Source organism: Pogona vitticeps, chromosome 2 (assembly GCF_051106095.1).
Source record: "Pogona vitticeps strain Pit_001003342236 chromosome 2, PviZW2.1, whole genome shotgun sequence".
NCBI lineage: Eukaryota > Metazoa > Chordata > Lepidosauria > Squamata > Agamidae > Pogona > Pogona vitticeps.
Genome location: NC_135784.1, coordinates 189,784,370 through 189,812,238, shown reverse-complemented (window position 1 = coordinate 189,812,238; position 27,869 = coordinate 189,784,370). Strand labels below are relative to the sequence as shown.

The window sequence follows — 27,869 nt, the reverse complement described above, 5'->3', positions numbered from 1 at the left end:
CGGGTAAGACAGCTGCAGCATCAGTAGAACTTTTAACAGACCTTGGAGCTTTGAATGATGCATGGCAAGTTCTTCTAAAAAGTTTTCCAGTATTAGTAGAATTCAGGTAGAGTGGGAGCTCTTTTGACACTCTGTCTCACTCATTTTCCTCCTTGGGTTTGGAAAGAGAGGAAAATAGCGCACAATGTATGTCGTTTCATGTTTCCATTGCAGGCTTGGATAAGATTGAGTTCCTGCAGAGCCATGAGAACCAAGAAATCTACCAGAAGGCCTTTGATCTGATTGAGCACTACTTTGGCACAGAGGAAGAGGACAGCAGCATTGCCCCACAAGTGGATCTTGGCCAACAGCAGTATATCTTCCAGCAGTGTGAGGCTCCCATGGAAGGCTTCCAGCTCTGAGGTGCCCTTTGGTGTGCTGTGTTGCTCTGCCCAGCTAGTAGAGCTGAATAGTCCTGTTTTCCATAAATCTGTGTGAGCTCATTTGCTTGCTTTTTGCACACAACTTCCTTTAAACAAAACTGGAAAACATTTGGCTCTTAGTTGTAGGATGCCACTTTGGTAAGGGCTTCTCATAACTGCTGTGCCCGTATCTTCAGAGCTGGGGCAATTCTGTAAAGATGTCAAGTTTTCCCTATGAAATATACACTAACATGGTGTAATCGTAGATTCTAAAACAAGGGTGGAGTTGCTGCGTGTGTGTATTTGTTGGGGTGGGTGGGCAGTGTTCTTGCTGTCTGCAGAGGCTTGGACAGAACTCTTTCATCTTGTATTCTCCTTTGGATGCTGCCTCATTCAATGGATTTAAGAGAAATATTTAATGCTCACACAGAATTTGAGTAGTGATGGTTTTATGTGGCTCCTATTGATGTACATATACACATACAATATGTGCAGATACAGGGATTAGCTCTCTGCTTCCTGCACTCATAGCCACCAGTGAATAAGCTTCTTTGGATTCTAGGAACACTGAACAATTGAGACAAACTGACTTCTGTGCTGCCACTTTGACTGCATGGGATTCGGAGTTATTCTCTTCTGTCTGTCCAAGGAATGGGGAATTGCACCATGACTCTCTCTACCTTCCCAGTGGCACAGCCAGGGCTCTTGTGAAGAAAACCTAGATTGTGCCAGGGATAGAAGAAATGTGGCTGCTCATCTAATAATGGCATACATTGGCTCTTTGTGCTCAAACTGAATCTTTTTTTCATATATTGAAATAGGTTTTCATCAGCAGCTGAGAAACTCCTGCTTAAGGTTTTTGTACACAGCTTGGTCAGTCGAGGCTCGTTGTATCCCTTTTTGTTGTAAATCCTTAATATGCTCGACAGTTGATGTGAGGGTGATATTGGCTCCCTGGGTTGCATCTCCTTTTATGAACTCTAGTTTCTGAACCAAGCCGAAAAGGACATTTTGGCTTTAGCAGCTTCACTACAAGCCACCCAAATCTCTCCATCTAATGGAATCAAATCTTCCTACATAAGGATTCCTGCATTTGACATTACAAGCACTTCAATGGTCAAAGTTTCTGCCTAACATTCTCAACATGCATCTCACATTTAAAGCTTGTCATAGCTGGTCTCTGGTGAAACATCAGCACTTCATCTTCCTACAACAACCCAGTGTGGCAACAGCCCGGTGACATGTATCCGCAGAAAGCTCATTTGCTTAGCAGCAAGATTGGATCCAAATATGTTTGGATTGAAGACACTGGATGTGAATGAGAATTATTTTACTCTTCCCACACTAAAATCAGTTTACCTTGACACTATAGTATTAATCTAACATATCAGCAGTATTTTTTTCTGTGTAAACACCTGATACTGCGGGGGGCTTGCACTCTGTTCCGGGTTAGGTAAAATTTTCTTTAGTACTAGATTTTTACCCTTCAGAACAGAAGACAGTTAATATTGTGCAACTGTAATCAATTATGTTGTCAGAATTGCTTGACAGACCCTCCATGCTACAATTAGCAAATCATCACCCAGAGAAAATCTACCCTTTCAGACTATTGGGAGGTCTAGTCCCAATTTTCTATGTGAGTGGTCCTTCCGTTGAACACTTTGCATTCACACCTATGCTATTGGATGTGTGCCTGTTTCCCCCCCCCCCATTTTTCAACAGCCTCCACCCTACTTTGTTTGTGCTGCTTTATGCTGAAGAAGCATCTTAGGTTCCCATAGTCAACTTCTGTTGGACTTCAGTTGTTCATAATTTTAGGGTTTGGAAATTAAAACTGAAAGAAGGGAAATGTTACTTGTAAAAAAAAAATAAGTTTCCCATTTTGGTGGTTCTGCACAGGGGAGAAGTACAAGAGGGCATCACGTGGACTCGAAGGCATCACTGTTTGGGCTTAGTGAAGCCCTGTAGCCAAACAGGACTGCATGATGACGTGAGACCATAATGCTTCCTAATGATCTGAGATTGACTTGGGGAGAAAAGTCCCTGTTTCAAGGAAAATTTTTAAAAAGGCACCAAAGCTGCAAATTGGGAGAAAGCAGCAGCTGTTCTGATAAAATGAACTGTGTGTAAGAAAGATATGCTGGAGGATAGGATTCATTAACATTATTGTGGGCAAAAATGCAGTGCAACACAATTTATAAATTAGATGGATAATCTTTCAAAGCAACCTCAACATTGCCTTTATATTCCATGGTTAATAATCATGTTTCCTGAAGGGTGGTAGAAGGATTAATAAACAGCAATCTTGTTTCAGCTTCCAGATTGTTTTTTTGTGGCTGGGTTTTTTTAAAGTGTAAATTACTGAAGCAATGCCATTTCTATAAGATTTGTTTTAAATCATGTACTTTATTGACTAGCTTTTGCGGGGGGTGGGCGACTACATATTTTGTAAGCCAACTTCAGTGAAGTGTGCATGTGATACTGAAATGTCTCGCATACACAAATACTGATAGTGTGTATATGTGTGTGCGTACCTAAAGTATATATGCACATGCACACTTCTCCAGTGTGTGTGCTAATGTGTATGTATATATGTATATTTACACACATCCTATATCTTTCTCACACTGAAAGTTTTTCTCCCAGGCTAGTGAGAACGTGATGCATTGGTGTTCCTGCTAGGAAATAATGACAATTCTCTCTTTAAAGGGGCGAATTAAATCATGAATACATTCAAATAATAGTGTGGTGTGTCTTTTTTTAAAAAAAAACATTGGAATTTCTACAGTATTTCTAATTTAGTAGCAGTGGATGAATACTAGTCAGAATAAACTGTACTGTCCAGACTTGTAAGATGATACATAACTCAAGTTATAAGAGATGAAGCTGATTGGGTAGTGAGGGCTGGAAAAAGCGAGCAGAGACCTTAAGACGCTTTCCAAAACCTTAGTAATGCTTGTACTAACATCCAAATGAGTTTTTTATGGACTTCTTTTTCACCAAAGGTAATAGCTGGGGGTACCATGTGGTACTGAAGGTGTAATAGTATGGTTTGTATTTTTTGGTAGTGGAAGACTGCTAGGATCCTGAAGCAGCTTGTGATTTTGGTTCCTACTAGCCAAGACATGGCCCCCAGCAAAGTACCCCGGTCCATTCATATTGGATTAATGCTTTGCCATCCTAATTTGATTTGCAAGGTGGCTTCTGCTTTGCTTGCCTCCCTATACAAGTACAAAGGCTTCAAGCATTCAGAGATGTCCTGCTCTGCTCTAGCAGTTTGTTAGTACTGTATATCTACCAATGTTTCCTCCTAGCTAGAGACTCTGAAGCAGGTAAGACTACCTGGGCCTCAGAAAGTAGATTAATAAAATACAGTGAACGTACATCCTGTTTTATATGCCCATGTTGTGGTCATACATTCTGTGATCATTCAAGCATTCTACGCTGCTGCTTCGTTTTCCCAAGAGAAGCAGAGAGATTTAAATTAGGGCACTGAATCACTGAAGCTTCACCATATTTGATTTCCTAAAATAAAGATGAGATTATGAACATCAGCAAAAAGTGCTTTAGGGTGGATTCTGAAGCATAGTTAATCACAGCTGGAAATGGAAAAATAATGAAGCAAGCATGCACAGATGTTTGTTTACTACCGCTTTCATGAATATTTGTGCAGCTAGATTAAACTTGAAATAAAAAATTCACACAGTGTTTTAAGATTTGTACTACCAAATTCCTTTAGAAATCCTACACACAGGATATACACTGGCAGTTAATTCAGTAGTAACTTGGACAGGGCTATCTTTCACCAAATAAAATGTATTTTACAACTTTGTTTAATATATCTAATAACAAGAATATGAAAAAAATTCAGACTGTTCCTTTAAAACACTAATAAAATTAAATAAAAACTGAAGGTTACAAAAAAAATATTTATGTATTTATTTTTGGAAGGTGGAAAACAGGAGCAAGCAGCTAATGAAACTTTGTTCCACAAGTGATTCATAATTGAAAGATGACAGTCAGTCAATCTTGTGCCTTCTGATCTAATCCTCTTGATTACACCTTGGGTGAGCTACTCTCCATCGTCTGCTCCAAGAGTTTAGCTTTTTTCTCCAAGTGCACCGCCCTCAAGCTGCGACCCTCTTCCATAGCCTGCAGTAGAATGACAAAGGATGCAAGGTAAGAGACAATAGAAACTTCCATTAATTCTTCTAAAATCCTTACTGGATGTGACAGAGGTGGCTCTGATTGGCAGAGCTCAATATTCTAGAAGAAAAACTAGTTAAATGTCTGCAAGCATGAAATCTGCTGGGAAGAGAAACCATCTATCTATGTTTAGTTACCCATTTTACCTGCTTCATTAGGCAAGGCTGCATGATTACATGTATATAAAGTCTACATAGAGAACATTCCACCCTGTTCCTTCTCTGCCTACTCTAAGCCATGATTCAGGATAGTTAACAGCCCCGGCCCAGTTATCACTCTGTATCAGCATAAGTAGAAAATGTAGGAAAAATGTCATCTGACCCCGCCCCTGTAGGAACTGTCCTACTTAAAACCTCCAAAGGGGAAGAGTAATAGATCGAGCATTCCTCACAGAAAAGAATGTCAGGTGCCATGTGACTGAAAGGAAAAATGCTGATGAGTATAGTAGTGAGAAAGGGACTCTGCTGACACAATAGCCCCAGTAAATGAGATGGTTATCTTAGCTTAGAGTCTTTAACAGATCAGAGGAAAAGAATAAGGACTGATTCAAGAGCGAGAGTTTAAAAAACTGAGCATGCCTTTCTATTCAGAGTTGTCTATACTGAGAGTTTCCACAGATTCAAGTCTTTTCTGTAATAGGAAAGACACCTTCTAACTCTACCACATCTCTCTTTCATATGGAACATTGACTTCCTTTATGCCCCATTGCTGTAGATAACCAACACAGAATACCATCTGTGTGGATACGGTGTCATCTGTTTCCATCTTTGTTCACTACGGGATGGATTCATCTTCTGCTGAAGAAGTCTTTTTTTTCCCCCAAGTGTATGATTCTCTCCTGATAATTCACAGACAGGAATGAACAACCCTGGGAATGGCAAATGTTGCTGGCCACTGCATTCAGCCATCCCCTCCTCTGTTAAAGGCAGCAGGAATGTTCCTCTCAACGTGACAAATTCATTCTCAATAGATGAAATGCAGCCCACCCATTTATCTCCTGTAATATACTTTATCACAGGTTAGGTCTGCCAGAGTTACAACTCAAATCTCAGGAATTCTGTTCTGTTCTTTCCCTCTTATTCTTTCCATTAATTCTCATAGGGTTCTTTCTCCACTACGAAATGTCCCAGAGTTGGAGTTAAAACGGGACATCTTTTCAAAAGAATTCAGCAAAGCTAATTCTCTCGGTATAAACCTGTTTGCTGAAATAAATGAAAGGAGTAATCCAGTTAATAATATCAGCTATGCATAAGAGAATATAGACTTAACATAATATGAAGAAGTTCCCTTAAAGCTGCTTTGTGAGTTCAGAGTGGAAAACAGGGTAACTTCTCACAGTTCTCTCTTAGTCATTTTCCCACCATTTATAGACAGCTAACGGAGATTTTTTTAAAAAATCTAGAAGCCATTGCATATAAACTCCCTCTACCCAGGTAATATCAAGAATTTAAATTATGGACATCACTAAAAATTATGTCTCGTTATTTTGAGGCTAATCAAAAGCACAAGGCTTAAACTCGTACCACCCCTCCTCGTGCAAGAGGAGGTTAGACTATAAGTGGTAGGAAAGAAGTTACAAGTAATGCAATTAAAAGCAACTAGTTTTTTGCAGCAAGGATGTTGCATTTCAAAAGCAACATATTGAACATGACAAAACCTTACTGATGTAATGCAAAATATTTCTATATTTTTAAAGGGCATTTCAGAAGCATTTTAACAGAATTTTTCAAATGTTATGCTATTCATTTATCAGTCCTTAAAGGGGGGGGGGGTTAAGTAAAAGAAGAACAACAAAAAAAGAAAGTGATGCATCAAATCACATAATGGCTGAAATCCTGATGCTTCATGTGGTAGGTCTCAGAGTAGGCCCATTTGACCAATTGGAACATACAGGGAAGTTGACTCACCAAATCCTCACTGATTTAGTGGATTTACTCTAGGGCAACATACTATGCCAAGCAGTAAGATTTCAGCCAATGAGTTACTTTTCTGACACTGTAATGATCAATTGCTACGGAATACTTTCCAAATACTGTAACAAGTAATCAAACTTTAATTACTTTTTTAAAGAAACTTTTCAAGCTGTATAATAGATGCTTCTTCTAGTCAGCACTCCAAGCATCTGAAGAAGTGGGCTATGTCCATGAAGGCTTATGCCAAATAGTACTTCCAGTCTTACAGGCATTACAAGACTGTTGATTTTGCTGCAACAGATTAACATGCCTATTTCCTTGGAAAAAAAACTTTCAGCAAATTATGGTTTCTTTGTGTCTAAAGCACACAAAAATGGTTTGCTCATATAAAGATGCCAGTTGCAACCTGACTGACAAATTATAAGCTTAAGAATCCATAGTTTTTACTCCTCCGGCCACATGCACAAGAGGAAGAAGGAGCACACAAACTAATCACTGAGCTGACAAACCTTAATTTTTTTACACTTTATTTAATCCAATGTTGAATAGCCAAGTTAAACATCTTGTACTTATTGGGGCTTACAAACTTGGACTAGCTCCAAGTTCTAGACCTCATAGGTTATGAAATACACTGGGTGACCTTGGACTGGTCACTCTCTGAGCTTTGTATTTGGTCTTCGTCATGAGACACCTTCTCTGTATAACAGGGATAAGCAGCTTGTGGCATTTGAGATAGTACTGTAATGAAACTTCTGTCAGTACTGCCAGTGATGATGCAACTAACCCTTACATGCATGCCTTAAGTCCTAAAGGCAACAAATACAGACCAATGAACTAACGCCTGAAAGTCGAATGGGGAACCTCAACCTAATGACAATCCACCAAGCTAACCCACTTCTAAAGGTGGCTGAGAACATAAAATAGGATGATTCTCATGAACATGACCCTGAATTCCCTGGAATTGAAAAACAATCACTTTATTAAAAAATTTTAAAAAATAAAACATGGTGTTCTCCAGAAGCATGAAACTGAAAAGAGCGTTTAATTAATGGCCATGGTTCAGGTAACTCATTCAATTATTGTTCACTCTCCAGCAAATTCTAGAAGCTCAACATTCCTCACAGATACCGTCATGTTCCCGCCTGGCCCTTGGTTGTTTCACCAAGTAAAAGCATAAGCTACATGTCATTCAGTTGCCACCAGTTGATTACATCAACTTTCTTCACTATTAAAGACAGTGGTCCAGGCAACGTGTTGTTTAAAAACCAAGTAGAAATTGTTTATTGTTACAAGTAATAAAAATTCAGTCAATGTCATTAGCTCTCAACTAAAACAACCTTCCTTTCTATTCTCTACCGCCTCTTCTTTTCTCCCTCCCTCCCTCCCTCTTAACCTTTCCCCACTTAACTCCGCCCCCACCAACTCCTACCGTGTTTCCCCGATAATAAGACGTATCCCGAAAATAAGCCCTCCCCTTACTGTGTAGCACTCCTCTAAAATAAGCCCTCCCCCGAAAATAAGCCCTATTTAGGCGCTCGCGCCTCTTCCCTCCCTCCCGACTGCCTGCCTGCCCCGCCAGCGCGCCCCGCATCACTCTGGCGGCGGCGGCTCCTCCAAATGGCCGCACGCAGCATTTTCGCGCTCTCCCCTGCTTACCAAGGGCGCGAAAACGCTGCGTGCAGCCATTTGGAGGAGGAGCCCCGCCGCCGCCGCCAGAGTGATGCGGGGCGCGCTGGCGGGGCAGGCAGGCAGGCAAGCAGGCAGTCGGGAGGGAGGGAAGAGGCGTGCGTGCGCTCACCCGGCCACCCCCCTTTCCTTCCTCCTCCGCTTTCCCTCTTTCTCCCTCCCGACTGCCTGCCTGCCTGCTTTCCTCCCGGCCGCAGCAGGAGGAGGAGGAGGAGAGGGAAGAGGGAAAGGGGGTGGCCGGGTGAGTGCGCGAGCGCCGCTTCCCTCCCTCCCTCCCGACCGCTGCCGGGAGGAACGCTCGCTCGCTCGCTCGCTCGCCCAGCCACCGGTACCGGTATGTAAGCGGGAGTGATGGAGGATAAAAGGGGCATGATGGAGGGTAAAAGGGGTTAGGGTTAAAATAAGCCCTCCCCTGAAAATAAGCCCTCTGGTGTTTTTCTGTCCCCAAAAAATAATAAGACAGTGTCTTATTATCGGGGAAACACGGTATTGGTGCATGCAAATCTGGACATAAATATTCATAAGCAGAGTGAACGCTACATCCCTCCCCTCTTAATTAATTTGTTTTAGGAGGGAAAACCTAACGGTTTGCCCTCATAAACAAAGGTTCATGGAAGAATGCAAATATTAACCTTATTTTTACTATCATTATACATACCTATTAATTTATTAATATCCAAGAAATTTTGCACTTTAAACCTATCCCACAACTAATACACAAGCAGAACAATTAATATTGAACTCAAATAAAAACAAAGAATTTTCTCTAGTCATCTGGCCTTCTAGACAAAGAGTCCATAACCACATTCTGAGATCCTTATACATTGAGGATTTCAAAATCAAAGTCCTGCAAAATCAGCGACCGTCTTGCAAGCTTGCTACTGTTAGATTTCATAGTTCTTAGCCACACTAAAGGGGAATAGTCGGTGCAGAGGATGAATTTCTTTCCCCAAATGTAGGACTTCAGCTTGTGCAGCATCCATATGATAGCTAGACACTCTTTTTCGATAGTGGATAAATGTCTCTAACCAGGTTGGAGTTTCTTGCTTACGCAAGTCACTGGATGTAGACTCCCACTGTCCTCTGCTTGGCACAGCATGCCTCCTAGTCCCACAGTCGATGCATCTGTGTAAATGATGAACTCACGTTTGAAGTCTGGTGCAATCAGGACAGGTTTGAAGTCAGCGCTCTCTTCAGTCAGTCGAAGGCTACCTGGCACTCTGATGTCCACTGGATGTTTTCAGCTCGCTTCTTTTGGGTTAAGTTTGTTAATGGAGCAGCTATTTCACTAAACTTCGGGGCAAAGAGTCTATAATAGCCGGCTAACTCAAGGAACGTTCAGATTTTCTTTTTAGAAGTCAGGGTGGGCCAAGTATCAATAGCTTCTATCCTTGCATCTAGGGGTTTGATCATCCCCCTTCCAACTAGATGCCCTAGGTACCTTATTACAGAGTTCCCAATTTGACATTTGGCTGCTTTCACTGTCAAACCAGCATCACGTAACTTTTGCTTCTCTTCTGGGTCTTCCTTGACAGTATATAGAACCCAGTTTTCTTTTCTACAATAGAGTTTCATCATGTTGACATGGACTAATTTACAGCCTTCATCTTCCCTTTGGAGAATATAATTGACATCATTCATTTTGGAGACCACTGTGTACGGTCTGATCCACACTAACTGCAACTTATTTCCTTTTATGAGTCTCAACATTAATACTTCTTCTCCAGGACCAAATGTACATTTGAGCTTTTTTGTCATTTCCAGTACCTCGTTTCTGGCAAGTATCACATGTTTGGCAATATTGCTTAATTTGCTGCCCCATCCCTGGCTAACAAAAATTCTGTGCAACCCTTTTCTTAGTGCGAGAGATGCCCATGTGTGCTCCAAATACATCTTTGTGTGCTTTTTCCAGAATGTTTTCTCGGTATTTAACAGGGACAATTAGCTGTTTGTGGGGGCCTTCTCCAGCCCTACAAGGTGCCATTAAAACCTCCCTATACCTACCTACCTACCTACCTACCTACCTACCTACCTACCTACCTACCTACCTACCTACCTACCTACCTACCTACCTACCTACCTACCTACCTACCTACCTACCTACATACATACATACATACATACATACATACATACATACATACATACATAATTGTTACGGCATCAAGCCATACAAAACTGAATACAAAACTTCAAAGACTGGCATGTACTACAAAGAGCCATACCAGACATACAAAAGGTAAAATATCTAAAACAGCAAATATAGCAATGTAAGACCAAGGTCTAAGGGTTTAGCTGTCTGTTCTGTCTGTTATAGCATGCCGCCCAAAATTTCGCTACCAGTTCTGTAGTAATCCTATTTTGGTTGGTTAACAATTGATTACAGTAGTCCAAATCCGATTGACCTGGCATATCTTTTAAGAGAGGTGTAATATATTTTCCTCGGATCTTATTATGCCTGTTACACCTGAGCATCATGTGCTCGATAGATTCTATCTCGCCAGAGCCACATGGGCAGAATCTCTGTTCCCTCGGGGTTTTCTTTAATGTGCCTTCCAACACCGCAAAAGGGAAAGCCTCGCATCTAGCCAGAGTAAAGGCTTTCCTAAACTTATATGTCTCAAGCTGTGATAGGTAGGCCATAGGGAGCAGACGATGTTTATGCATGTCTATTGCTCTAAAATTGGGGCATCTACTGAGATCTACCTGTCTCTCCATATCCATTATTCTCTGTTTAAGGGCTGATTTTGCTTCATCCCATTGCATGCTTAATATTGCTTGAGGAGAGAAGCCCATTACTTGCAGTTTATTTAGGACCACTTTTAACCAGCTCGATTGGAAATTGTCCTCTAGGAGCAGATGTGTTAATCCCTGTAACTGGAAGTTTATTTTAAACCAGTACTGAAGGGAGGCTAGTACAATTTTGGCTACCATTGTTAGTGAGCCGGTCCCTAAACGGATTTGTGCATTTGTTACGCATCTTGGGACTGAGTATTGCTCTAAGGAATTTTGACTGAACCTGCTATATCGGGTCAAAACTGCTGGGTGGAGGCCCCATAAAGGTGCCATAGAGCAGTAGTTCTTAACCTTTGTTACTCGGATGTTTTTGAACTGCAACTCCCAGAAACCCCAGCCAGCACAGTTGGTGGTGAAGGCTTCTGGGAGTTGCAGTCCAAAACTCCTGAGTAACCCAAGGTTAAGAACCAGTGCCATAGAGCATCTGGCTGACCACCTTTGCCTGGAAGAGTTTTTGGGTTGCTGGGATATAACAACCCCCTTTTGAATGGTAGAACCTTAGGATGCTGTTTGCTGTTTTTTCCACTTGGGTGGCTGCATATTGTATATGGGCATTCCTGTCCCCAGTGGATTGCAGGGCCATACCTAGGTATTTAAAACAGGAAACCTGTTCAAGAGATTGCCCATTTATAATCCAAGATCTTTTCTTTTGTCTTCTACCAAAGGCCATAATTTTTGTCTTTTGATAATTTATTTCTAATTCCTTCTTTCTGCAGAAGTCTGCAAATTTCTTAAGGGCTCTCTTTAGGCCGATTGGCGTTCTCGCTAGAAGCACGGCATCATCCGCATAGAGAAGGATAGAAATATGTCTTTGGTGTAATTTTGGAGAATGAAGACTAGGAGAATTCAGGTGTTCTACTATGTCATTTAAATATAAATTAAACAATTAGGGGGCCAGTAAGCAGCCCTGTCTGACTCCTCTATAGGTGTTAATCGGTTCTGTTAAATTCCCTTTCCTATTGAGCCTAACCTTGAGATTGGTATTATTGTGTAGCACACACAACAACAGAAGTAATCGTTTATCTATTGAGGTAGCTTCTAAATCCCATAGTTGCTGTCTTGAGATTGAATCAAAAGCTGCTTTCAGATCAACAAATGCAGCATATAATGAGGTTGGGCCTTTTGCCGCATATTTCTCTATAAGATGTTGACTAATAAGACAGTGGTCCATAGTGGATCTACAATCTCTAAAACTGACTTGCTCTACAGCAATCCTATTTTCTTTGATCAACCAGGTCTCAGTTTTGTCCTGCAGATGCCTAGCATATACTTTACTGCATATATTTAAGAGACTAATAGGGCGATAGTTTGCCGGCTTATCTCTTAGTCCTTTTTTGAATAAAGGTACTACTATTGCTGTATTCCATTCTACTGGAAAGAGGCCTGTGGAGTCGATATAGGTGAATAATGCTGCTAAAAAAGGTGCCCACCAGTCAATATTTTCTTTGAAAAGTTCCGGAGGCAAGCCATCCGACCCTGGTGCTTTGCCTATTTTCAGTCGGGCAATATGGGATTTAATTTCTTCATGGGAAACTGGAGGCCAGACTGGTAGCTCTTTGAATTCACCAGCTGGAACTGGTGTTGGTGGAAGGTCTTTATAAAGTTGATTAAAATAGGCAACCCATTTACAATGGGAAATTGGAGGATCAATTTGGCAGGGGAGATTTTGTTTCTTGTCCCTAACCAGTCGCCAGAACTTAGATGAGTTTTTCTGTTTTGCAGCTAAAATTATTTCCGCCCATAGGGAATGAGTGTATTCTTTTTTCTTTTGATTAGATTTTTATATGCTGCTTTTTGGATCCCAAGCTTCTGTTGGATTTCCTGTCTTTGTTGTTTGATTTTTTTAAACAGGTAATAGATAGCTGTAAGGGCTTTTCTTGCTCCTTGGCAATTTTTATCAAATTGGTATCTTGCTCAAATTCCCTTTTCCTTGCAAGTTCTCTAATTTTTTTCTTTTTCATAGCTAGTTCCTTCAGTTTAAATTCCTGTACCAGCTTCCATCTTTTAAAATCTTGGGAGCTTTGAATATTTTCTCCTTCTGAGGCAATTATTACTGATCCCTCAGTTTCTTCATCACTTTGAATTTGAGGGTTCCCATTTCCTTCAGCATCCTAGAGCTCAAACTATGCCTTCATAACCAACTTTTTACTTTGTTTGGGTGGCATAAACAATACAATTTATTAATTTGGACTGTTTATTTTTCCTCACAATAGCCAAAAGGATCTATTTTTGGGATTCCCCCAAACTGGTTCAGAAGCCCCAAAACTAAGTCTTCCACAAGACTCTGATGGGTAACCACTTCTTATGCCACAGATCCTAACCCCTTTTCCCTCTAGACTCAAGAAAATTTAATTTCACACTGGATTGTTTCAGATCCCTCCGCTATGCCATCAATTTGTCACGTTCCCACCTGGCCCTTGGTTGTTTCAGCAAGCAAAAGTGGAAGCTACGTGTCATTCAGTTGCCACCAGTTGATTACATCAACTTTGTTCACTACAGTGGGGTCTCGACTTACGAACTTAATCCGTATTGGAAGGCGGTTCGTAGGTCGAAAAGTTCATATGTCAAATCTGCATTTCCCATAGGAATGCATTGAAAACCATTTAATCCGTATCTGCTCTTTTCCGTCCATAGAAACTAATGGGAAACTAATGGGAAGCTGCTATTCTGCCTTCTGCCACTAGAAGGGGATATTTTTTCTTTTTTTCCTTAGGTCAAGAGAAGTTCAGGAAAGGAGGGGGGAGGCAGGGAACAGTTTTAAAAGCACTTTCGAAATCTTTTTTTTTTCAACGAAGCTAATTTTAAAGCATGTTTTAAAGCATGTTGTGCTGATTTTTTCAGCACAAAGACACACAGGCAGGCTTTTTAGTTGCTGAGCAAGCCTCCCCAAGCCTCCAGAGCCAGCCGATCAGCTGTTAGGCGGGGAGAGGAAGGGGCAGGAGCAGAGAAAAGCACAAAATAGCTGCCGGCCTCCCTTCTGGGTGTTGGCTTTTATCTGTTTGCTGCTCTTTTTCCTGCAGTTCAGGGGCTACCAAGGCCTGGTAAGTGACTTTCTTTTATTTATTTTTAAGTTTCTGACCTTTTTCCCCCTCCAGAAGCCTCTAATGGGAGGGAGGGGGCACTTTTTTCCTGTTCGTAACTCGAGGGAAGTTCGTATGTTGAGTATGTAATTTCCTATTGGGCGGGTTCGTAAGTTGAAAAGTTCATATGTAGAACCGTTCGTAAGTCGAGACCCTACTGTATTAAAGATAGAGGTCCAGGCAATGTGTCATTTAAAAACCAAGTAGAAATTGTTTATTGTTACAAGTAATAAAAGTTCAGTCGATGTCGTAAGCTCTCAACTAAAACAACCTTCCTTTCTATTCTCTACCACCTTCTCTTTTCTCCCTCCCTCTCTCTCTTTTCTTAACCTTCCCCCACTTAACTCCGCTCCCCACCAACTCCTATTGGTGTATGCAAATCTCAATGTAAGTATTCATAAACTGGGTGAATGCTACAGGTGCTAATCTGTTTTTACTCCCCATAAACTCTTGTTTTCCTTCTGGAAAAGCAGAGGGTTGAAATATGAGGAGACCTCTTCCTCAGGGTGGGAGGAGGAGAGTCAAGAACCAGCACCTAGATTGAGCCAATATGGCGTTGAGGTTAGAGTGCTGGACAGGGACTTTGGCAATCCAAATGCTAGTCCACTCTCAGCCATGAAATACATTGGGTAGCCTTACGCCATTTACACACACACATTTAGCCTGAGTGCAAGATAAAGTGAGATTGGTTAATTATGTGTTAGAATTGTGTGCATTCAAGCCTCACTAGTACCACTTGACTTTCAACTAAGAGAATTTTCTGTCTCCCACCTATTTGGCGTGAGTGAAAGAAGAGTCAATCTCCCTACCACCTTCTTTTCCTTCGTTCTTAGATCTCTTGTTCTGCTCCCATCTCACTCAGTTTTTCTACTGTTGGCTGAGGCACTCTTCTTTCTTCCTCTATTACTGCATGTTTTATATAATTACCAATCTTGAGCTGTAACTAATTAACTCTTTTGCTCCCATTCTTGCTGATGACATCGTAATGCTTTTGTACTCACCCGTTTCCCAGAACGAGCTGCAAAGAAGAACATAATGAGTGTCAGGACAATAGAGGCACAGCCAATGTACACACGTAGCTTGCTTGCTGCAGCGTGAATGACCGAAGCCCTGTAGAAAACAAACACATTGTTACTGGAACTTATTTTCGTTGTCTTGCCTATCTACTAATAAATAATTTAAAAAAACAAAAGGGAAACCTCCAGTTGAAAAATAATATTTGTGCTGCAATTGAAGGGAAAGGCAGACTGTGCAATTTGAAATTCAAGAAGTATTAATTTTGAGATTAGAGAAAGAGCAACCAGGAAGGGTGAAGTGTTTGCCCAACTACACCAAAGCACAGAGTGCTGTCCTCTGAAGATGCTGGCCACAGAGACTGGTGAAACGTTAGGAAGAACAACCTTCAGAACACGGCCAAAGAGCCTGAAAAACCCACAACAACCATGTTTGCCCACTGATTTGTTCTATTCCTGATGTTAATTTTGTGCCTGTTTACTCTCTTGCATAGAGTCTGGCATGTGTGCCCAATATAAATGCAATGCAGCACAGCATACATCATATTAGAGAATGAGCAAGTTTATGCACCCCTGATATTGTGGATTATGTTGTTTGATCCTATAATGGTGTTTCCCATACAAATATGTGGGGAAAGCTGGCATCTGGGTTTGCCGCAAGGTCTGGTTCCTATATCAATGTCTCTGGTAGACAATCTGTTGCTAATAATTAGAATTTTCTTTAGATTGGGTAGCCAACATGGGTTGCCCACCAAGGCCTGCTAGACATTTATCTGAAATGGATTAGAGATCTTTGATGATGCACATCAGTGGATTCAGCCAAGAACTTTATGTCATCACTAGTGGTATCCTATTGTTGTCTAGTTTTGGTTTATCTTGCAAAGCTTACTTCTGGGAATCTGTCTGGTCCTGCTAATCTATTGTGTAACTAGATCAGGTGAGTTTTGATTCTGAAAAATGTCTCCCACTTTTCCAGCAGGGAGCCTATTTCAGATGGTTCTGAGGAGATGCAGTGGTATAATACTTGGCTGTAAACAATGGGTTTTTAAAAATGTCTTCAGGGTGAGAGCTGCAGGCATGGAAATGTGATTTTCTGTCTGTGGATTTCTGGTATAATGGACAGATGTTAATCTGTCCATTATGTAGCTGAAATGCAGTATCCAGAAAGTTAAGCTTTTCCTTGAAATGGTCTATACTGAACTTTATGTTATGGTGAAATGTATTAAAAGTCTTGATGGAACCTCATTAGCACTTCTTCATCATGAATCCAAATAATAAAGATGTCATCTATGAACCTGAGATAGAGCAGAGGCTTTTGCAAACAGGATCTGACAAGGCAATGTTCTAAGTCTGCCCTGAAGATGGGGAGACTGAAGGGGGTCCATGACTGTCCCACTGGTTTGCAGGCATATGTTCCCACCAGAGTGGAAGTACTTATGAGTTAGACCAAAACTGCAAAGTTTCATGGCCAGATGTGATGTGGTTCCTTATGGCATGGTATTCTTTATTGCTTTTAGTCTACCTTTATGGAGGATGTTCATATACAGTTTAACAGGGTGCGAAAATGGTTGCGGCGGCCATTTTGGGTCATGGGGCGGCTATTTTGGAGCCGCCGAACAGCTGATTTCCCAGCGAAACGCTTACTGATCTTCGCAATGCGAGTTTTGGCGATAGAGGCCATCGGTAAGCGATCGCATTAGCGATCTCAAAAAAGAGATCGCTATGCGATTTTGTCGTTATACGGTGCGCTCGTTAAGCGAGGCACCACTGTACAGTGCCTCAATATCCATGGTTGCCAGGATCATATTTTCTGGTAGACTGCCTATGAATTGCAGTTTCCTCAAGAAATCTATGGAATCTTTAAGGTGTTCTTTCTGAGGCTATAGATGGCAAACAAAATTGTTTGCTGACAATTTGGGCTTGTGCTGTGTGGCAGAGTGAATTCTTCACTCTCAGACCTTCGGGGATGTCATCTCATGCTTGCATTTAGTTAGAAAGATGATGTATGTTTGGAGCTGTGCCAGTTTCTTTATAAGGTCGATGTATCTCCATTTCATACAGCCAAATATGGTGCTTACCACTGCTGAAAAGGTATACAGTCAAACCTCGACTTACAAATTTCATCGGTTCTTGATTAACGTTCGTACGTCGAAACATTCGTATGTCGAACTATGCATTCCCATAGAAATGCACTGAAAAACCATTACTCCATTCTGACCGAAGGAAAAAAATACCCCCCCAAAAAAGAAATGAAAAATAAAACACTTGCAGCCCCACGCTGGGACTGCAAAACACACACAGAGAGAGAACAAAAACATCCAAAATAAACATTTGAGAAAGTCCCGCGCTGGGACTACAAAAAAAAATCACCAAAAAACCACAACAACACAGAAACATACCCCCCTAGCCCAAACCTACCCTCCAAAACCCGCCCAGAACAACTTCTTAAAAAGAAAAAAACAGCAGCACCTTACCTGTCTGAAGCCTCCCTACCAAAGCACCAGCACCCGGCCACTTCTCCTTCCTCCTCTTGTGCAGCTGCCCAGGGCCTGCAGCAGCGCTTACTCATGAGTAGACCTGCACTGTTGGCGATGGTTACTCACAAGTAAACCCATGCCAGGGATGCACAGGGAGCACACTGGACTGGCGCCCCCCCTGTGGCGATCGCCGCTTTCAGACGCCTCCCGGGGCTTGCCCAGCACCATCGAAGGCAGGGGAAAAGGGCAGGAAATTCAAAAATGATGCTGGGCAAGCCTCTGAAAGCGATGACTGCCATGTGAGTCCGTCCGATGGTGCTGGGCAAGCCTTCGGAAGCATCTGAAAGCTGTGATCGCAGTTGCAGGGGACCCCCGCCTGTCCTCCGATGGTGCTGGGCAAGCTTCCAAACGGAAAAAGGCAGGGAGAAAGGGTGGGAAATTCAAAAATGGTGCTGGGCAAGCCCTGGGAGGCTGAGGTTTGAATTTCCCGCCCTTTCCCCCTGCCTTTTTCCGTTTGTTGAGGCTCCGTTCGCAAATCGATAGAAATTTTTGCGATCAGAGCCATTCGTAAGTCAAAATGTTCGTAGGTAGGGAAGTTCGTAGGTCGAGGTTTGACTGCAGTAGGCAGCTGTGTTAGTCTGTTGAAACAATTTATACCAAAAATAGCCATGTAGCACCTAGTTTTTATTTTTCACAAGCTTTTGGGTGTCTAAGCACGCTTCTTCAGGCAGATGGGAGTGCTTGTGTCTGTGGGTGAAGTATAGAACTGTTAGCAGTTTTAAACCATTGGTAGTTTAACACCATTTGTAACAGTTCAAAACTGCCAACAATTCTCCTTATCCGCAGTTTAAAACTAGATGTCTAACAACAAACAATAGGAAGTGATTAATTCCATCATAATGGTGGTGATTACAGTCTGACTGGGTGATAAAGGTGCTACATTACTATTTCTGGTATATACTGGTATAGTGGACTAAAACGGGCTATGGTCAAGGGTTTAATTTTCACAGGGTGGCTGCAAACAAAGGCAAAGAGAAAGATTCAAAAAACACTGATGTGATGCACCTCCCTTCTAAAGTCCACTCTAGAATCCTCCCGAACATATTCAGAGAAGAGAGTAAAGCTCTACTCCTAACAATGGGGAAAAGGCAGCATTGTCCTTTTAGCTGCCTCTGTTTCTTTGGCTTGCTCCTTTCTGAAGACGTAGTCACAATTCTGTATCTTGTAGAAAAGGCCCCCATTATCTGTTCCCCAGCATTCAATTATAGCCCCATAGGATCTAGCTCCTACTAAACAATAAGAGGGGCTTGATTTCACATTTTAATTGAGCCACTGTAGTCTTGGCTTACATCAGATAAAAATCATCCCACCCCTGGAAATGAGGGAACCATTTGTAGGGAAACTGGAGGGGGGGGAATGGAACTGTTGGTTTAAATGGATGAGGCATGGGGGAACAATTGGTGAGGTTCAAAAGCTGGAAACTGTTACCTTTTAAGGTCAGCAGCTTTGCTCAACAGTTTGAAAAAAGAATGCCAGGTAATAAATAATCACATGGCATTCCCAAAATGTTTGTGTTAGTTTTAACGCAAAAATGTTGAAAAGCAAAAATAAGACTTAAGGATCCTAGGAAATCTTTGCATCTTTTTAAACATTGAATCTGTGATCCCAATATTAACACTTTTTTCTGAAAAATCCTCCTTAGCCCTGGGATGCAACTAAAAAAAATACAAACATACAAAAAAAGCCCAGCACAGTATTTCTTCCCAAAATTGTTCTGTGCTGTTCATATGGTTTTGTTAGGTTAGTTAAAATACATCAGCAAGGTGCATGCCGATAAATAGTTTCTGCAAGATGGCAAAACTACAATTTGATGTCAGCCACATCTAACAACACTCTGCTTTCTTCTTATAGTAAATTCAGCTGAAGATGTGTTGTGTGATGTAAAATCCTTCTTATCTGTCTAACAGAAGCTCCAAGATACCTTTAATTTGCATAGGATGAAAGTCAGAAGAAAGGAGCCCCCAGAAGCACTCTAGAAAAAGCAGTAATATTAGCTGTAAGACAAAACAGCACATAGCTTAGCCAGAAGAGCACAGGAGAACAGGGTGCTCAAAAAAACCTCACTGCTCTTCCCTGTGCAATCTTGTTGTGCTGAAGGTCCAATGAACTAGGCTGGAAAAAGTCCTGGATATAAATTAGATGAACTAATTCTGAATATCAGGTTTTAGAACATCTAGCCAATATCTATTGAAACTTAAACTTAAACCCAAGAGAGCCAGTGCTTAGATGCTTCTGTACCTACGAATATGGTTATGTCAAAAGTTGCAGGTCAGAACTGACAGAGGGAAAACATGGCCTCTGATTATCTATGCTTCATACTCTTTCTAGAGGGAGAGGGAACAAAAACATGGAATATAAAGAGAGGCTGGTCTCCATGTGTTCTGTTCCCTACGTGCAGTCTGCTTCAACTTTTCTGCTGTCTTCTGGGGGTAGTATTCTGAATCTCCAGTCAGAGCCTGGCCTGCATATGGGCTACTTTCCATTTGTTGAACTAATGCCCTCTTCTACAATCCATTATGCCTCCCTTAGTCTCTTTTATCTTTGCTAAAAAATATTCTAAATTCTCTGAAAACTCAGACGCCATAATGGCAAATATTCAAATGATCATATGGATGTCCTGCACTACAATCCAAACTCAAAAGATACTCTGGCAGTAGTGAGGTTGGAATGGGCAAAAGTTGCTTGTCCTGGATTATCTCAGATTGCTGGTACAATTTAATGTTTTGGCACAAGTGCTGCCCTGGCTGAGAAGAGCTTTAAAGGGGGGGGGGGGGAGAAGGGGAGGACCAAACCCTTTCACCTTAGATTCACTGCCATTGTGTCAGCACAATATTAGGGCCAAGGTCAGGTTAGTCCTAAGAAATATCAACATCTTTTTCCTAGGAGGGTTTTGGATTTAGCACAGCTCCAGTTGGCTTCATTGCAGTTCAGCCATCCCTTGACAATCTTAGTTACGATTGTGATGTCACTCCAATTACTGTTTGCATTTTATTAAAGAAAGCTCCCTCCAACGCCCATGGAATAGCCTCAGTAAAATTTTATATACTAAGTTATAAACGGACAATTTTCTGCTGGCAAAAGCAGTAACTTCTGGAGGGTTTGTGTTTAGATTTCTAAAAATACAGTATATCTATTTCATTTTTTAAATAAAAGTAAACACTGAACATACGGCACAAATTCAGGTATGTCCTCTTCTTTCTTGTAACGGCCCGTCAACAATAAGACTCTCCTATTCCACCTGGAGGGAGAGACTACGTTCTTGTACATAGGTTGGTAAGATGTGCCTATAGAAAGTGTGAAGATAAAATACATCAGCAATTGAGACTCAAAGACAGCATCACCTTACTGATCTCTTGCTGCACAGCCAGTTAGTTCAATCACAATTACCATATCACATTTTGATTTATGAATAGTGTTGTGTATGAATAATTAAGACAGTTCTTGGTCGAGCAAGACTGGGAGCTTGAAACTAACTAACCAGAAGGTTTCCCTGTTGTACATCCTCTCACTCACTTAGGCTGCAAAAAAGCACTAGCAGAAAAACAGTCAAAGACGCCAGTGCAGACAACACATGCAGGCATAGAAAAATAATTTTTAAAATTACCCTTAGAACAAATCTCTTAAACTAGCACAACAAAAAAATTGCTTAAAATAAAAGCAAAACCAGAAGACACACTAAAAATCAGTTCAACAGAACTCATCATAAAGAGAGATCCTGCTGCCCATCAGTTTTTGCTTGCTTTCAGAGGGAAAAAACACAAGGAAATCCTCTGGGATAGAAGAAGAGAAGCCAATAATGTTCCCACGCATGTTACTGCAGTGGTTCTGAACCTTTGTTCCTCCAGATGTTTTCGACTTCTGCTCCCAGGATCTCTGACCACCAGACACGCTGGCTAAGGCTTGTGAAGTGGACATCTTGAGGACCAAAGGTTGAGCACCATCACACTTTGTAGATAGCTCTTAAGACACAAGGCCTTTCCAATGATTTGAACATTAAAAAGCATGCTTTTTATTGTTTGTTGCAAGAAACCTAAATTATCCAGGCAAATGCGTTTTTCTCTCTCATGTAGTGTTTTGTTTTTTAAAAAAACAGGAACAATGACTGTTGAACCAAACGTGGCTTCATCAAGGCAGAAGGAGATTTTATTTGTCAGTGAAGAAGGCAAGAGGGCTGTTACTTGTTCCAGGCAAAGAAGTAACTGATATATGAATGCCCTGTGGTAGGAGACAAGGTGCACATGAAAATCAGTTCTGGGGGTACCCAAAAATATTATTTTCAGTACAAATAAAGAGAGCCATAGAATTTATCACTTATCATAGTGATGCAGCATTTCTGTCAGAATTATCCACTCTATGTTCGAATTCCTAAAACAACACAAATATGTGGTTGTGTCTGGTTCATAAATATGTCCAACGCTCAAAGTGATCCCTGATTCTGAAATTCAGGACAGGACTGTGGCTCAAAAAGAAAGATGGGAGACCGCTCCTTCAGTGGTCTCAAAGCCTCTCACATTCTACCCCTCTCTCTCCCTGCTGTGTGGATGGGCAGAGGGATCAGACACCATGCAGTCTTCCTTACGCTTTTGATATTAACCCACTGGCATGATAAGAACAGAACACATAAAACACCAGACAGCAAAACTACAAACTTGCTACCAGGTCTAGAAACTGACACCGTCCTAGTGCCCAAAATAGGAACTACACACCTGCCGCTATTATTGCAAATTTCAACTTCTGACAAAACCAGAAACATACTAGAAAGGCAATACTGACAGTGGTGATTTATGGACTTTAAAGACTCCCCTCCCCAAACTTCAGGCCCCAAAGGCTTCCCCAAGATGAAAGGGATCCCTGCAGAGCCTGGGGGGGGGGGCTTGGAATCAGAAACATCTACCATATTGGACTTCTGGCTTGACGTCGCGACGAGACAGCAGCAGGAGGACAGAGCTCTGTCCCCTGGGCTGAATCCTGACCTTGTTCGGGACACCGTAGGGTGTCGGAACCACCCTGGAGGGGTGGTGAACTGAGGGGGGAAGCCTGTTGATCACGGGGGGGGGGGGGCGGCGGCCACCCTGTTCGATCCAAGAAACTCCCAAATCAACGAACGGGCAGAAACAAGCAGCTTCGGCTTGCTTGCAAGTCACTGGCAGCCGGCCAAAGAAGCAAGAACCAGCCTTTTGACATCGCTGTTTACCATCGGGTGAGACTTTTATAACTAATTATACCCCTGAAAAATTCCTATACAGTATATGGAAAAAGAAATGCTGTCCCTCAGAAACTAAAAAGCGGCAGAAGATCTGGTGAGAGGGATAGCTGATGGAAAGGAAATAACTTTAAAATATACTTTGAGAATATTACAGTTTGATGCTGTGAAGCTTGAGAAATTTTCCTGCAACCTATATTTGATAATCTGAATTTTATTTTGACTATTTGGAATCTCTTGGCGTGGAGCCCAGGAACTGTGACCTTGACTACTTGGCCGTTATTCCCTTTTGACTTCCTCTGAGCTTGGCTGGGAAATTAACCCTAAAGTGGACTTTTAAGGCCATCAGTCGTGGATACAATGGCACAACAAGGAGAATTCTGGAACGGAATAAAACTTGCACTTGAAAGAATATTGGACACCGTGAAATCTCACTATGAAGAAGCAAAATTAGCTAATCAACATCAGATGGATTGTGATCTGTAGGCAGCAGGGAGCGGCAAGGAAGGAGATGGGAATATCTCAGATGAGGCATCTCAATTAAAACAGCAGCTTGAGGAAATTGTTCCAAGAGAGGCACCGGTCTTGGATCAGGGAGGAGTGCCAGGGAGGGACAAGGGGAAAAAGACAGCAAAATTAACCAGAAGATGCTTGGAGGACTCACTGAGGATGGACTGGGTGCATAGAGAGTTGGTGGGCATAGATCAGACCTATAAAATGACTTCAGAGGACATGAGGGATGACAGAAAACTTGAAAACACAGTAATATTAAATGAGAAAGAAATTAGAGAGGGAATTACCTAGAAAGATGAAAAAAGGGAAAACAAGGAAGGGCCCCTTAATATTGAAAACAGGTTTATATTCACCATTTGGATTTGTAAAAGGGTATATTCTGTATATTAAAACGGAGAATTAAATTGAAATAAGGGAGGCCTAATTAGAGTAAAGATGTAATATGGTGATTTTTTATTTTAGGTAAACTAAATTAGATATAAAGCTGCGTTATGGATCTGGAACCACCTTTAATAAAAATGTTACTAGAAGACTTAATAGAAGAATTATTAGAAGATTTTTATATAATATGAGAGTAATATTATGATAGTGGTCATATTGTGTACTAAAATCTGTATGTGAATGGTTTGAATGCTTGAAAGATGTTTGGAATTGGGGGGGCCAACCAGGAAAACACTGATATGTAAAAAACAAATAATTGTAAGCAAAATATGTAATACGATGTCTGATAAGCACAAAACAATGTAGATAGACTGGAAAACTAATAAAATGTTTAAAACAAGAAACATCTACCGTATTTTTCGCACCATAAGACGCATTTTCCCCCCACAAAACAGGGGGGTGGAAAGTCTGTGTGTCTTATGGAGCGAAAAATATTAGTGATAAAAGGCTGCAACTGATAACATCAGCCTTGCATGTGCACAGCTGTGCCAACAGGATTTCAGCCATTTCGTTAAATATACAACATACAATTATGCACCTATTTTGGTGTTTTTCTTACAAGAAAACATGCAGGACACTCATTCTGAATTCACTCTGACTAAATGAAGTTTAGAGGGTTTAGGACCCACACAAAATGAAGTGGGTATGGATATATATATATATTTTAAGAATCCCCAATTCTGCCACATTTGGCATAATGGTGGGACTAGCAAAGGTACAACTAAAGATTAAATAAGGAATTTCAACTGTCCACGTATTTTTAAAATATGGATTTAACTGTTCAGATTATCCACCTTTACAGAGGCACATTCTTGAAAAGGTCTTAAGAAGTTACCATTGGTTGCCTTTCTTTACTCACTAAAACCTTTTAAACAGGCAAACCCAGATTACAAAAAGCCTTTTATTTCCTCAGATAATAACTATAACATCAAAAGCTGTGTTAGCCTATGAGTGAAAAATACACAGTAGTATTTAATTCTCTTTACTGAAACTGACAAGAACAACACAAGAGTGAAGAAAACCTTTATCTCTTGTCAGGCTAAGAAGTGAAAAAAAAACATGCAATTCCCCCCTCATATCGTAACATTTGTACCATCTAAGGCAGGGGTCTCAAACTCAATTTACCAGGGGGCCGCTGGAATCAGAGTCTGGCTGAGGCTGGGCCGCATCAGATTTTCCACCGAGCAGAGCAAGTTTCCTTAGCCTGGCTGGGGCTCCGAGGAGGAGGAGGTGTGTGCGAGCCCTCGTGGCCGGCCATGATCCCCTCCGGCTCCTTCTTCACTACCACCACCCATCACCACCAGCAAGACAAAGAAATGGAGAAGGGAGGAAGCGTCGGTGACCGCCTTGGTGGTGGCGGGGAGGGCATGACATAAATTTTTTTAAAAAACATCACAGAATTCACCTTGCCAAAGGAGAAAAGCCCCCACCGGAACACGCGAAATTAAACAGAGCGGGGCGGCCCCCACTCACGCACACACACACACACATTCGGCAACCTTCCTCTGAGGGCCCCCCTTAAAAAGCCCACTCAGCAGCAGCAGCTACTCCCATCACGACAGGGGAGCAAACTTTGTGAGGCGAGCCCAGGCAGCCTCCAGAGCTGAGGCGGCTGAAGCAGGGCGAAGAGGAGGAGGAGGAAGCTGGTGCTGGGGGTGCCAAGAGAAAAAAAGCCAGAGAGCCGCTTCCCTGGAAGAGGCGGCAGCAACTGCTGTTGGTGGCTTGTAGGCGCTCTTTGAGGATAGGCTGCGAGCGAGCTCCGCTCTCAGGCATCGCTCAGCAGCGGCTCGGGGGCTCGGGGAAAAGGGCTAGCAGCGCACCTCACTCACCAGCTCTCCCCCAAGACAGCACCTCTTGCACCCTTCATCCGGAACTGAAGCCTGCCAGCCGGCAGACAGGCAGACTGGCTGCAGTTCTGGATGGAGGGTGCAAGAGGCGCTGTCTTGGGAGAGAGCCAGCGAGCGAGGCAAGACTTTTTTGACTCTTGACAGCAGAGACGGGGGGCACTTCGTGGGAGGCAGGCAAGGCGGGGGCCACAAACTATCAACCAGAGGGCCGCAAATGGTCCCCGAGCCGCATGTTTGAGACCCGTGATCTAAGGGGATGAAAATTTTTGGAGACCGCTAAAGCTTGCAGGTTTGTATCACTTTGGTGTATTGATCTAATATAAAAACAAACCCACAGCTCTGAAATACATTTACAGTATTAGACTCAGTTACAATGAAACCAACACGATCAGCTTTGTCATCAGCTTCTGGGGAATGAAAACTTCATTACAACATGTATGTGGAAAGAAATTAAAAAGAGACCACTTCAAAGAATTTTGACTATTAACCTATTTATAGATCATCCTTCTTTGTATACCTAGTAGGGTCATCAGGAAAACTCAGGTATATGAGTTTATTGAAAAACATTCCAATGAGTACCACCATGAATGACATTACACCTGATCTACCTACTCCTATTATCTTTTAAAACTAAGAGAGAGAATTTTGTTTCTAGCACAGTAACAGTGTTAACTCATAGTCTGTTAACAGCAAAAACAAACAAAAAAAATCTTGTGACACCATAAAAACAATCCAGTTTTATTTGACAAAAGCTTTTGGAGAAAGCAGTCCACTACTTCTGACTTACCAGGAAATTTCACAGTACAGGAAGCAGAGAGAGTATTTAGGTTGCCTAACTTCCAGCCAAAAGCATGTCTCATAATGCTCAAATGGGCTAAGATAGATGGCTACGGAGTTCTGACCTACTAATTTCACACTTAAGAAAAACTGAAGAAGAAAAAACTATATATACACTTACCATTCTAGTACATAAACAATGTTGAAGTCTTAACTGGAGAAAGTACCAGAATGAAGCGCATTATATACCAGATGCACTAGCAACAACCTACAAATCCACACACATCCTGTTCAGTTTGGACCTAATAACTACAGTATACCCTGCACTTTTTCCCAGAACGATCAAAAGCTATCTAACCCAAAAAAACACAAGGTATGGTAGCATTTTTACGACGGTGACCTCAAGCACGAGTGTTCACGGATCGCCAACGCGCTCTTTGGGGCACCCTGCGAAGAAGAAGGAGGGGGGACTGGCTGTCCGAAAGGCGGCTGTGATCCACAAGTCCTCGCTCAAATAAATCGATAACTCTCAATGGCGTTACAGGACGTCGTCCGACTTTACGTAACCAAAAAACGACAGCCAAGGGCCAGCGCCAGCCCTCCTCGGCGGCGGGGCGGGCAAAAGGGGGAATCTCTCGGCAGAGGTCAAGCAGTGACAGCCGGCCACCCCGTCCAAAAGCGGCCGCCCCAACAAGCAAGACCCGCGGCCGTGGGGGCTCAGCTCCTTTGGACGCCCCCCCCACAGCCCCCCGGGCAACGAGAGCAAACGAGGATTCCTTTGGGCTTACCTGGGGCTGCGGGCCGGGGCAACTGCGCCCCATCCTCGGGGGGTGGTTTGCTGCACAACCTCCGGGGCGCCACCCTCAAGGGACTCCCTGTTTGCAGCGAGGCAAAGATATTTCTGTTCCAAAGGGTCTTCATTTTGCCTAGTATGGGGGAGGGAGAAAAGGGGGGGGAAGGAAAGGAAAGGGCTGTCATGGGAAAAGCACGAAGGCAACGGCACCCTCCACACACACACACACACACACACCCCGAGGGGCAGCTTCTCCAAGGGGCAGCATTTGAAGGCGGCGAGAACCGGTGCCTTTGGCTTGGGAAGAGGGGCGCAGAAAGAAGCGCCCGGCGGGGGGCAGCAGCTCCGGAGCCACTTCTAACCCCGCACACACGGCCATTTCTTCAGCCCGAGGGCAGGCCGCGCATTTCTTTCTCGTCCAGGAGAGTCGCCAGCGGGGGGTGGGGGGAGGCGAAAAGCCAGCCCCCGGGCCAGCGGGGTCACCAGCAGAAGCATTAACTAACCGGCGGCGGCGGCCAGAGGTCCCGCCATGAGTCGCTACGAGGAGCTGCTTCCTCTCCTCGTTTCCCCCGCTCTGCCTCGTCGGTCGGCCGGCTTCCCTTCTTTCTCCCAACCGGGGAAGCAAAGGGTAGGCGGGCGAGGAGGAGGAGGAGTTAACCGAGA

General features: G+C 42.6%; 2 protein-coding genes across 3 annotated transcripts in view; one reads left to right on the top strand and one right to left on the bottom strand.

The window, feature by feature from the left end:
- The window catches only part of KPNA1 (karyopherin subunit alpha 1), a 34,483-nt gene extending 31,341 nt beyond the window's left edge, over positions 1-3,142 (top strand). For both annotated transcript variants that reach the window (XM_072991714.2, XM_078386741.1), the window contains exon 14: positions 214-3,142. In XM_072991714.2, the coding sequence (XP_072847815.1) occupies positions 214-401 (188 nt within the window). In that variant the 3' untranslated portion in view covers positions 402-3,142. The remainder of the gene's footprint in view (positions 1-213) is intronic.
- Positions 3,143-4,109: 967 nt separating this feature from the next.
- Positions 4,110-27,865, bottom strand: FAM162A (family with sequence similarity 162 member A). Its single transcript, XM_020789507.3, has 5 exons — positions 27,710-27,865; positions 27,202-27,339; positions 20,802-20,916; positions 15,084-15,192; positions 4,110-4,553 (listed from the first exon to the last, which is right to left on the bottom strand). The coding sequence occupies exons 1-5, from the start codon at positions 27,735-27,737 to the stop codon at positions 4,458-4,460; spliced, it is 486 nt and encodes a 161-aa protein (XP_020645166.2). The 5' UTR covers positions 27,738-27,865; the 3' UTR covers positions 4,110-4,457.
- Between the last annotated feature and the right edge of the window lie 4 nt (positions 27,866-27,869).